The sequence below is a fragment of the Miniopterus natalensis genome, chromosome 9 (genome assembly GCF_054644295.1).
Source record: "Miniopterus natalensis isolate mMinNat1 chromosome 9, mMinNat1.hap1, whole genome shotgun sequence".
NCBI classification, from domain to species: Eukaryota; Metazoa; Chordata; class Mammalia; order Chiroptera; family Miniopteridae; genus Miniopterus; species Miniopterus natalensis.
The window spans coordinates 14387174-14399724 of NC_142089.1; the positions used below are offsets into that span (position 1 = coordinate 14387174).

At 49.2% G+C, this 12551-nt stretch overlaps 1 protein-coding gene across 1 annotated transcript in view; it reads right to left on the reverse strand.

The window, feature by feature from the left end:
• CRYBG2 (crystallin beta-gamma domain containing 2) overlaps positions 1 to 12551 on the reverse strand; it is a 29361-nt gene that overhangs the window by 4838 nt on the left and 11972 nt on the right. Inside the window, exons 5-17 of the mRNA XM_016219514.2 lie at positions 12337 to 12384; positions 12135 to 12247; positions 11847 to 11976; positions 9865 to 10004; positions 8919 to 9045; positions 8653 to 8688; positions 8183 to 8319; positions 7901 to 8027; positions 7484 to 7623; positions 7273 to 7399; positions 7025 to 7057; positions 6800 to 6912; positions 1503 to 1632 (exon numbers count right to left, since the gene is read on the reverse strand). Of these exons, the coding sequence (XP_016075000.2) occupies positions 1503 to 1632; positions 6800 to 6912; positions 7025 to 7057; positions 7273 to 7399; positions 7484 to 7623; positions 7901 to 8027; positions 8183 to 8319; positions 8653 to 8688; positions 8919 to 9045; positions 9865 to 10004; positions 11847 to 11976; positions 12135 to 12247; positions 12337 to 12384 (1401 nt within the window). The remainder of the gene's footprint in view (positions 1 to 1502; positions 1633 to 6799; positions 6913 to 7024; positions 7058 to 7272; positions 7400 to 7483; positions 7624 to 7900; positions 8028 to 8182; positions 8320 to 8652; positions 8689 to 8918; positions 9046 to 9864; positions 10005 to 11846; positions 11977 to 12134; positions 12248 to 12336; positions 12385 to 12551) is intronic.

A 12551-nucleotide genomic window follows, 5' to 3' on the forward strand; every position in this document is an offset into this window, starting at 1 on the left:
CACTTCTGAGAACAGCATACTAGTAACACTGTTCATTACAGCCGTCCTCACAGAGTTGCCGCTTCTACAGAACTTTCTCCACCTGATCTTTACCTGATCTCATTATAACTTCCCTGCTTAGCAGAGGGAAAACAGGATGGAGAAGATTAAACCCCTCAAGCTGGGCTTCAGAACCAGGCCTATCTGCCTTCAGAGCCCAGAGTATAGTTGTAAAGAGCTTGGACTCAGGAGCTGGGCTGCCTTAGGGAGAACCTGGCTCTGCCTGTTACCAGCTGTGTGACCTGGAGCAAGTCACATGACTTCTCTGTGCCTCAGTTTTCACATCCGAAAAGGGAGACGGGCATAATAACAAACCATATAGGGTTGTGGTGAGGATTGAACGCCTTAGTAGACAAAAAGCCTTTAAAAAAAAGCTGGCCCGGTCCACATGGCTCAGCGATTGAGCATCGACCTACGATGCAGGAGATCGAGGTTCGATTCCCGGGGTCCTGCAGGAGGCAGCAGATCAATGACTTTCTATCATCATTGTTATTTCTCTCTTTTTCTCCCTCTCTCTGAATCAATAAAAGTTTTTTCTTTTTTTTTTTTAAAAAGAAGCCTGGAAGCCCTGGCCAGTTTGGCTCAGTGATTAGAGCATCAACCCACGCACCAAAGGGTCACAGGTTTGATTCCCAGTCAAGGGCACGAACCTGGGTTGCAGGTTCGATCCCCAGGCTTGGTTGGGGCTCGTGTGGGGCCTAATGTGTCTCTCTCACATCGATGTTCCACTTTCTCCCTCTTTCCCCCTCCCTCCTTTCCACTCTTTAAAAAAATCCATGGAAAAAATATCCTTGGGTGAGAATTAACAAAAAATAAAAATAAATTTTAAAAATGTAAAAAGCCCGGAGCAGGGTGTGTGCTCAGTAAATGTCAGCTGTTCCGCTTGTGCTGCCGCTGCTGGTCCACCCAGTGCCGGCCACCAAGTCCTATAGACTTGAGCTCTTTAATGTGCCCGTGTCACTTCCCTCCATCTTGTCCCTGGTCCAGGACATCATGATTTATCCTGGTTTACTGTAGCAGCAACCCCACTGCCTTGACCCGGCCCACTCGTTCTCCACAGAGCCATCTGTGTCACTCCTCCCTGCACAGAACCACGGCCTCAGCAGTCTGGCCCCTGCCCCACAGACCATTCAAGTGCCAGTGCCTCCTGTCCCTGTCCCACTTCTGTACCTGGACATACCACTCTGCATTGTAATCTTTATGTTAATGTGACCCTGGGATCCTTGAAAGCGGGGCTCTGTCTGATTTATTCCATTGTCCCCAGGACCTAGCTTGGTAGGTGCTTGATAAATCTCTAGTAAGTTGAACTGGCTTTGAAGCCCTGGGGTCAGGGTGCCTGAGGAGGCTCTGAGGAAGACTGGATACAAGCCCCAACAGTTTGCTCAGCATGAAAAGAAGCTCAGGACACCTCCAGCAGCAGCCCCTGCCTCAGGGATTGCCTGGAACGGGACATGGGCACTCACCAGGGGTACCTTCCGGAGGGAGCCCAGGACTGTAGAGGCCAGACAGCCCATGGCCGTGAGAGTGGGGAACTCGCCCTCAGAGAGAATGTGCTGGTCACCCTCAAAGTTCTTCTCATCAAACAGGATCCAGCTGGGGAAGGAGAAGGTGTGGGGGACATGAGTGGGTGGGTATTTGAGCCTGCCCTGTCCTCAGCCTGCCCAGGCCCCCTGAGGTACAGCAGAGCTGAAGCAGAATTGATCATGACCCCCCGATCCAGGGGAAGTCAAGGACGAACAGGCACTGTAGCAGCAGGGACTGAGGTCAGACTTAAAAAGGATTGACTGCAATTATATTGCCCCTAAGGAGGGATATTTGGCAATATCAAGCAAAACTCTATGCACAATTACTCAGCAATCCTATTTCTTGGAATCTATCCCAAGGACTCCCTCCAAAAACATATATGATGCATGCACACACGACCATTCATTACAGCACTGTTTGCAGTGGCGAAGAGTGGAGGCAGCCCAAATGTCCATCAGTAGGGGATTGGTTGGATACACTAGGAATGTGGAGTATAATACAGCTGTAAACAGGAATGAGTATGACCTCTTAAAGACTTATAAAGTGATATCCAAGTTAAATAAAAAAAAAAAAAAAAAACACCAAAGTGTATCACTGATCTATATAGTATGCTTCTTTTTAAAAAACTGAAATATAATTTGCATTCATAAAATTCACTCTTCTCAAGTGCACAATTTGGTGGTCTTCAGTATATTCAGCAGGTTGTAGTATACTTTTTACATAAGAAAATGAGGAAGGAAAGGAGCAAAATAGATTTGGTTTCTATAGTTATAAGTAAATTTATGAGTATATATTTACTTATGTCTTCAAACAGAAACAGTGGATGCCTGGCCAGCATGGCTCAGCAGTTGAGCATTGACCTAGGATCCAGGAGATCATGGTTCGATTCCCTGTCAGGGCACATACCCGGGTTGCAGGTTCGATCCCCTGCAGGGGGCGTGCAGGAGGCAGCCGATCAATGACTCTCATCATTGATGTTTCTCTCTCTCTCTCTTCTTCTCTCTGAAATCAAAAATATATATTAAAAAAAGAAGAAAAAGAAAGAGTGGATGAATAAACTAAACACTAAAAAAAATCACCTATAGGGGACAGAGGGGAAAAGGTAGCAGAGACAGAGACAGAAGCTAATGTTTTTAAGTCTTAACTTTGGAACTACTTGGACTGATTGTGTCTCCCCAAAATTCATATGTTGGAGCCCTAACCTCAAATAATGACCTTTGGGAGGTAATTAGGTCTAGATAAGGTCATAAGGGTAGAGCTCCCATGATGGATTAGTGTCCTTATAAGAAGAGGGAGAGACAGGAGCTCTCTTTCCACCATGTGGGGTCACAGCTGCCAACTAGGAGGAGGGCCCTCATCATGGAACTAAATCATACAGCACTTCCCAACTTCCAGAACTGTGAGAAAATAAATTCTTGTTGTTTAAGCTACCCAGTGTATAATATTTTGTCATAGCAGCCCAAGCTGACTAGGACAGGAATACTGTAAATATTTTATGTAATTAAAAACAGAATTAGCCCTAGCCAATTTTGCTCAGTGGTTAGAGCGTCGATCTGCGGATTGAAGGGCCCTGGGTTCAGTTCCGACCAAGGGCACGTACCTCAGTTGCAGGCTCAATCCCCGGCCCTGCTCGGGGTGCGTGCAGGAGGCAACCAATCAGTGTGTCTCTCACATCAATGTCTCTCTCTCTCTCCCTTCCACTCTCTGAAAAGCAATGAAAATAAAATACCCTCAGGTGAGGATTAAAAAAACCCCACAGAATTAAATAAAATTAAAAATATTCCTAAAAATTAAAATAAATTGAATAAATTAACCTAATTTTATAGCAGAAAAACCACGCATTATTTCAAATGCCTTAAAAACACAATATTTTGAACTGTACATGCCAAATGGGATGTAGGTGGATCTCCTGAGGACATGAAGAACCACAGAGAATCTAAAGAGCTACTGCACAGCAAAAGAAAACAGCCTCAAAATACAAAGGAACCCCACGGTCTAGGAAAACATATTTGCCAAGGATGTATCTGATAAGGGGCTAATTTCCAAAGTGTACAAGGAACTCATACTACTCAGCAAGAGGAAGACAAACAATCCAATTAAAAAGTGGCCAAAGGACCTGAATAGGCACTTCTCCAAAGAGGACACACAGATGGCCAAGAGACATATGAGAAAATGCTCAACGTTGCTAATCATCAGAGAGATGCAAATTACAACCACAATGATGTATCGCTTCACACCTGTCAGACTGGCTCCATCAACAAATCAACAAACTGACTGTGCTGGCGAGGGTGTGGAGAAAGGGGAGCCCTGGTACCCTGCTGGTGGGAATGCAGACTGGTGCAGCCACTGTGGAAAACAGTATGGAGCTTCCTCAAAAAATTAAAAATGGAGCTGCCTTCTGACCCAGTGATCCCACTTCTAGGAATATATCTTAAGAAACCTGAAACACCAATCAGAAAGAATATATGCACCCCTGTGTTCAAAGCAGTGCAATTTACAATAGCTAAGATCTGGAAACAACCCTAGTGCCCATCAGTAGATGAGTGGATAAAAAGCTGTGGGACATTCACACCATGGAATACTATGCAGCTGTAAAGAAGAAGGATCTCGTACGCTTTGGGACAGTATGGATGGACCTGGAGAATATTATGCTAAGTGAAATAAGCCAGGCAGAGAAAGACAAACATCACATGATCTCACTCATATGTGGAATCTAAAGAACTTAATAAACTGATGAACAGAATAGATTCAATGACATGGGAGCATGGATCAGACTGATGAATCTCAGAGGGATGGAGGAGGGTGAGTGGGTGGAGGGGGAGAGATTAACCAAAGAATTCATACGCATATCTGCACAACCCAAGGACATGGACAATGGTGTGGAGAGGGACTGGGGAGAGGGGTGGGAAGGGGTGGAACGGGTCATTGGGGAGAAAAAGGGACATCTGTAATATTTTAAACAAAAATAAACACACACATACACACACACACAAAGAACCACAGAGAAACCTCAAACAGCATTCACTGGTTTTTACTATTAGCAATATTAGTATTATGATTTTAAAACACTTAGCATGCAGATTTTGGTCTCTAAATAGTATTTCCCATTAAAAGAAACCAGAGTTCCTTGGGAAAAGGCCAAATCCAAAGGTGGAGGGAAAAGGCAAAATTATCCTGGGGCATCTTATTGTATCAGAAACCCAAGGAAGTTATAAAAAAGACAAAAAACTACTGGGATCATATCAAAAGGACCCAGGAGACTATTTGAAGGGGCTCCCATTTGCCAGAGATGGAAAAATTTGAGCCCACAAAAGAACAGTGGCTCCAATGGATTAAAGCATTTCAAACACATAAGAATCCACGAGTTCATAACAATGCTTAAAAAAAAATCCATTGCCCTGCCGGGCGTGGCTCAGTGGTTGAGTATTGACCTAGGATCCAGGAGATTGCAGTTCAGTTCCCAGTCCAGGCACATGCCTGGGTTGTGGGCTCGATTCCCAGTCCAGGGCGTGCAGGAGGCAGCCGATCAATAACTCTCTCATCATTGATGTTTCTATCTCTCTCTCTCCTTCTCCCTTCCTCTTTCTGAAATCAATAAAGATACATATATATTTTGCCCAGCCAGGCGTGGCTCAGCAGTTGATCATTGACCTAGGATCCAGGTGATTCCTGGGTCAGGGCACATGCCCGGTTGCGGGCTTGATCAATGACTCTCTCATCATTGATGTTTCTATCTCTCTCTCTCCCTCTCTTTTCCTCTCTCTGAAATCAATAAAGATATATTTAAAAAAAATAAAACCCTTAAAAAAAAAAGATATATATATTTTTAAATTTATTGGTCAGCTTTGCAGGTTGCTAGGGCACCAATTCAGAAATTATTGTGAAAATTTTTCAAGAGAAAGGAGCAAACATTGATCCTTGGGGAAAATCAAACTGCCTTTTTTGATATAGGTAAACAAATAGTTGAAAGGGGAAATTCTTAGTATTCTAGCTAATATATATAGAAAGCACAACAAAAATTAGAAAAATCATCATTTTGTAACTTTTTTTAAAGGATTTTTTTATTGATTTCAGAGAGAGGAAGGGAGGAGAGAAATAGAAATATCAATGATGAGAAAGTCAATGATTGGCTGCCTCCTGCATGCCCCCTCCTGGGGACTGAGCCTGAAACCTGGGCATGTGCCCTGACTGGGAATGGAATCAGGATCTCCTGGTTCATGGGTAGACACTGAACCACTGAGCCATACTGGCTGGGCATCCTTTTGTAACTTCTAAAGAAGTAATTGGTCTAGGTAATTATCATCAATGGATACTAAAACCATTAGGTGAAGGGTAAATGGTAAATATTACGATGTAGGGATCTTATTATCATTAAAAGTGGGACAAGTAGACAGAGGCCTCCTGATGTTCTACAGTGGGAAGTACGCGGCACCATTTATACAGTCTTGCCAACAACACAAAACAAAACACCCTCAATCTCATTAAGCCTCCAGATCTACCCACCAGTTTATAGGAAATATGGGGCACAGAGGAACAAGTTAAAAGACATCATTAGGAAGCAATCAGCCAAATACAGAAGATGGGAAACTCACAGGGCAAATTACTGGGTTTCTTCAAACAAATAAATGGTATAAAACAAAATGAAGAGGAGGGGGCTTGTTATACACTAGAGACAAAATTGACCAAATGCAATGTGTGGATCTTGTTTGGATTCTGAGAAAAACAAACCAATTTTAAAAAGCATTTTTGAGACAACAGGAGAAATCTGAATATGGACTGGGTATTAGGTATTAATTATTGTTAATTTTATTAGATGTTATAATAACTTGTGGTTGGTTATACGTGTCTGTAGAGGGGTCCTTTCTGTTAGAGATACATACTGAAGCATTTACTTGTGAAATTTTATGTTGGGCCTGGAATTTTAAATAATCCACTAAAAAAAAAAAAAAAGGGCAGAGGGAGAAATGAAACAAGATTGGGGTTCTTTATACTATACTATCTACAAGTTTTACATTTCTATTAAAACTTTATTTTGCTTTGTTTGTTTTAAGATTGAATGCTTCAGGACAGAATAGCTAATTTCAAGGAAGCCAGAATAAGGACATCATTTGAAATAAAGACCCTCTTTCTGCAGCCGGCATTTCCAAACTGAGTTAAACGCTTCAGGACAGAGGCGCCCCGCCTCCCGCACTCCCCCCAGCACCTCCGAGCCTCCCCCCAAGCCCCACATCCTCACCTGCCGCCGTGGACCAGGCAGGACTGGGGCTGGAAAGAGGCGGGCAGAGAGGCCTGGTCATCCTCGAAGGAGATGTGGTCCCCCAGGTAGTCGGGGCCCGAGAACAGCTGAATCTGAGGGCAGAGACGGAATAGATGAGAGTGAAGGAGGGCGACGGAGTGAGCCAGACTGAATGGGGAGGAGCGGGGGAGATTTGAAATGAGAGGAGACCCACCGGCGTCTTACCTTTGAGACAAAGTGCAGATTGTGCTCTTCGACCTGAAGGGAGAGGCCAAAGTTTCAAGACTTAAGGAGGGGGCCGCTGGCCCCAGTTCCTCTCGGTACAGAATTCCCAGCCCCAGCCTAGGTCTCCTGAGTCTGAAATCTGCATTAGCCCCGCCCCTTCCCCGAGGCCCCGCCCCTCCCCAGCTCCCAGCCTCCCAGCCTCCAAGCCCCACCCTCCAGAGGCCCCGCTGTCCGCGGCCCGAGCGCACCTGCAGCACCGGCTGCAGTGAGGCGAGGGCGCTGTTGCCGGCGCCCCAGTCGTCGCAGTTGCGGTACACGCCCTTCTCCAGCACGTACTGTTCCCCAGAGAAGCCCGCCTCCTGGTAGGCCACCCACCTACAGAGAGGACCGGTGCGGATCAGTGGGGCGGAGCCGGCATCTCTGCGGGAACCGCCCCCGGCCCGCCCCGCTGTCACTCACACGCCGCTGAGCACGTGGATAGCCTGCGTGTGGGGGCCTTGTCCCGCCAGCGCCACGTCCGGCAATGCCTCGCTCACCTCTACGCAGCGCCCCTCGAAGTCCATGGCCTCAAACAGCACCACGGCCGGGTCCGAGAAGTCCTGGGCCCCAGGGACAGTCAGGTGTCTCCAGCCCACCCACTGAAAGCCCTGGGAGTTACCAGACCTCAGGGAGGCAGACCACCAAGGGACTTTGGGGTGAGGTGATAAGTGTGGCCTGGGGAAAAGCAGCAGGAGGGAGAGGCTAGACCTCAGGGAACACTCCAAGTGCTTTGGAGAACAGGGAGATGGAGCATAAATTCTTCCCTCAACAAATTGAAGGGGGCGAGGGCGGGGAGGGGGCTGCGGCCAGAGGCCAAGGGTTGGCCCAATTGCTTACCGTCCGGATGACCCGCAGGGAGGTCAGCACCTCGTCATAGCCTCCCCAGTGTGACCAATCAGGGTATTCCCCCTCCTCCAGCAGATACTGGTGGCCCCGGAAGCCTTCCTTCTCATAGCCCACCCAGCTGGGGGAGGGCAGAGGCAGACAGACCCAGTCACAGGAGGCCCCTGGATGTGTAGGACAGCTGCCCCCACCCCTAGGCAGCCCAGATCACTCCCCACCCCCAGGATAGAGGCCAGTGGGGAGAACAAGGTAAAAGGAAGAGTTCTGAGTCCTCACCAGCCTCCAAGAACTCGCAGGGACCCCACAGAAGCCAGGTGGGGGCTGTGGCTGTCCTCTGGCTGCTGAAGGTTGTAGATGTCTCTGCTCACTTCCCAGCTCTGGCCTTGAAAGCCTGGGGCCTCATACACCACAGCCTGGGGTAAAGGGGTGGTGGTGTTGATGGGAAGTGATCTGAACCCAAAAACACCCAGCCAGCCCAGGATGGCTCTACCCAGCATCAGCCCATAGCTAAGCCCTCCCACTCCCTCACTGAGCTCCATGCCCTAACTCCCATCTCTTCTCTGACCTCTGACCTGGTTCTTACACACCAAAAGTCAGTTCCCAGTGAGTCCATTAGATTCCACCCTCCAAGACCCAGCTTCTGGCTTCCAGGACCCTCCTCTCCTGACTTGCAGTCCAGGCCACAATACCCATACACATACAACCCACCCAAAGGTCCTTTTTGACCCAGAAACCCAGACTCTTACCTTGGGCTCCCCTGGCTTCTCCACTCTTGGGCAGCCCTGCATAAAAGACAGAGCTGAGACACCAGCCCGGGGGGGGGGGGGGGGGGGGGGGCAGATGGGGCTGGTGACCTAGGATTTACTTGATCCTGAGACCCCTAATAATAGCCAATCCCATGTCCTCCCTATCCCCCACCTCTCCTCCAATGCCATTCCCAGTAGGAGCTCCCAGGCCCTGCCTCTTCCCCCAGACTGCAGGACAAGTCTACTTGGGACCACCTACTCCTTACCAATCTCACGGGCTTCAGGGAGCCCACGCTGGGGTCTGATGTACCCCAGGCCTTGGAGGTGGGGTACTCTCCAGGCTCCAGGATGCAGGGAGTGTCTTCAAAGAAGGGCTTGGGGTACAGCAGCCACCTGGGGGAGGCAGAGAGGTGGCTGTACCCCAGACACCCAGGGACACAGACTGATGGATGGGAGAGTAGGTTTAGAGAGGAGAAGGAGGTTTGAGGGGAGAGGACTCTGTCAAGGGGAATCTGGAGGACATTTCAGGCCCCCATAATCTCACGCAGTAGCCACTCCATCAGTGTCCCTTCCTCTGGCCTGGCCCTCTCTCATTTCACACAGCAGCTGGAGAGTTCTTTCTGGTACACAGATCTGCTTAAGGATCCCCAGTAATTTCCTATTAGCCTCACAATACAGTCCAGCTGCACAAAGAGGCCCTTCAGTCTGTCCCCCTCCCTTCCTCCTGGGCCTCACATCTCCCCATTTGCTGCTTTCTCTGACCAGACTGAATTTTCAAAGCTTAGTTCTCTCACCTCTGGGCCTTTGCAGGTATTGTTCCCTCTGCTAGATGTACTCTTTCCCCCCTTCATTCAATTAACAAATATTTAGGGGCATCAACCCCATGCCAGACCATGCTTTAGGCATGAGGGACACAGTAGTGAACTAAACATACACAATCCCTCCCTTAAGGGAGCGTAGATTCTTCTGGGCCAACTCCTCCCAGCTGAGGCATCTCCTCCTCCTGGAAGGGTTCTGTGACCTCAGGCTAATGTGGTGCTCCATGCTCCCCCATCCTGGAACCCTGGATTGCTGCTGTCTGCTTACTTCCCTGTCCCCACCAGTAGACTGAGCACTTCTTGAAGACAGGAACTGTATCCTTTCACTTATGTGTTCCCAGCACCCAGCACAGTGAATGTTAAATGAAGGAATTCCAGAACAGCCCAGACTCACAGTCCTGCAGAAACAGTGGCAGATGCCACTTGCAAGGGCCTCTTCAGGCTCTGGGGGTCCTCCAAGGACTTGGTTAGCTTCACTTGCTCCCCCTTGAGACCCTCCTCAGAGTACAGGCTGATCTCTGGGGTAATGTAGCCCTGCAGGAGAGGGGTGGTAAAATTAAGTATGAAAACAGCACTCCTCAGAGACTATCCCCTTCTGCACCTGCTTCCCCAAATCTGCCCAGCCAGGGCTCCCCTGGCTTCTGGGAAACCTTTGTGATTATCTCCCCAGAAGCCAGGAGATCAACTGGGGTGTACTCTTAAGGTTTGCCAGACAGTCCCAAGACCAAAGCCCTTGCTGGTCCCACCCTGAACCTTTGGGATCTGAGACCAAAGTTCTCAGGAGGAGCCTGCCAAGTGCCATGCCCTCCACCTTGCCTCTGGGTAGCCTGACTTCCAGCCTGGTGGACGGATAGGTGGGATGGACAGCTGCTTCCTGAAGTCTAACTCTGACCATTCCTTTATGTACAATTCCTGCCTCTGTCCAGACTGGCTCCACCTGCGCCTCCTCCCAGGAAGCAACAGGCCCTCTCTATGTTCTGGGTGTGTTTTCCTCACCAGGGCCATATTCATTGATTCGCTCCTTCATCAGATGTTTATGAAGCATCTACTGAGTGCCAGGCACTGTGTTAAGGGCACATCCTATCCCATCTCAGTCCTCTCAATGGGAGTTAGTACTCCATTCACAGATTGAAAAGTGAGGCTCAGTGAAGTTAAACAAGCTGCCCAAGGGCACACAGCCTGTAAGTAGTAGGGCCAAGAACAGAGCAGTTTAGTTTTTGTTCACCCAGCACCTTCCATGTGCTTGGAACACACTGTGTCCAGTGCTGAATTAATCAAATGAATCCAGGTCCACCTGACTTCAAAGCCCTTGTTTTTCTCTTGTACCTCATTACCTCCCACACAACTATGAGTTTATTGTGGGAAGATCACAATAAATTGTCCACAAACAGTTGTGTATTTCTGGAGAGGCTTTGAAAACTGTCCTCTCCTTTGCACGGCTGGACCACTGCCCTGGTTAAGAATCGTCAGCTCTCATCCTCTCTTACCAGGCTTGTAACAGCTCTGGACTCAGAGTTATTCCTCCTCTCATTAAAAACAAAACAAAACATCTGATCGGCCCTGCTTTCTCTTCGGGTTCTCCCTAGTGGCCAAGATGGTTTTGTCAAGCTTAATTTTGGTAGTTTGTAAATTGGTGTTATGAAAACAATCTTGTTTTTTCCCCACTTTACAGATATGAAACTATAATATTGACTATGCCTTTTCAAACCATACATCCCTCCCTCAAAATTCAGAAGTGCTCCTCGGCTGGAAATCACAGCCCTTCCTGGTCTTCCCACCTCTGGGATCCCCATCCAGTCCCTTCTCCTGGCAGGCAGAGGGATGTCTGTAAATCCCTAATCTGATTATATGGTTTTCCCCATATAATCAACCCCACCCTGAGACCCTAGCTTGAGCCTGAGTCCTGCAGGGCAAAGAGCCGATCTCCTCTACCCCCCATTGCCTGGCGCGGTGGCTGGCACACAGCAGACGTTATCAAGCATCCTTGAGCCAATGAATGAACAAATGTCCATGGCACCTTGGGTCTTACTATGGGCCAAAGATCCTGGGCCCTGAGGGTAGGGGAGCATCCATATCCACCCCCACCTGTTTCTGCTGTTCTGGCAGAATCTTTCTCCAGCTCAGACTTCCCCAGGCTGCTTTCCCAAGCTGGGGCTTGCCCTCTGCCTGGCCCCTGATTCCCCAAGTCAGGCTGAGCACGCCCCAGTTAACTCCAAGGTCTGGGATCTATAGGTGAGTCCATAATGAATCCCCTTCTGCCCCCTACCCAGCATGATCTGTCCCAGAGATTCCAACTCTAGGCACCTGAGTCTTTCTCCCTCCTCAGGGCCCAGGGTAGACAGGTCAACATCTGCCTCCCAAACCCCCCACACTCACCCGGACAACCCTCCTCAGGGAGCCAATGCTTTGGATACTCCACGCTGGCCCAGAGGCTCTGAGTTCTACATCTCCTTCAGGCAGGACCAGCTTCCGGCCCTGGAACTCCGGCTCTTCATATAGCACCCAACTGTGGGCACAGAGACCCAGGGTCACTGAGTGGGAGGGGATGTCCGTCCTCTGGGTAGCTGAGGGCATTTCTGCCAGGTTGGCCTGGGCACTTCTCGCCGTGCTTGCAGTCCCAGGTTCACAGGTAAGCCCGCCCCTCCCCAGGCGCTCTGCACTCACCAGCCTCGAACCACCCTTACGGAGGCCACGTGGGCCCAGCCGGAGGCATCGGCGATGTCATCCCAAACCTCCCTGCTGCTGCCTTGGCAGCCGGGCTCTGAGAAGAGGATCAGCTGGAGAAAATGCAGAGGGGCTCCTCAGGCTCTGTTTCGAGCTCCCGCCTCCTGCTGCCCCCTGCACACACTTGCTTCGCACCCCCTACCTTTCCTGGCCTGGTGTTCAGCTTGCCCCGGGTCTTCGATGCTGGGCTCTGGAATGGAGCAGTGATAAGAAGTCTTATAGGGTTGTCTTCTTACTGCCTCCCCCAACCTGCCATCAGTCATCCCACATCCTCCCTATTGGCTTCCACCCCCACAGAGGGCACCACACTTGTCCCCAACCCACCCTTTCCCAGGAGCTGGGCCCCTATCACTCCCC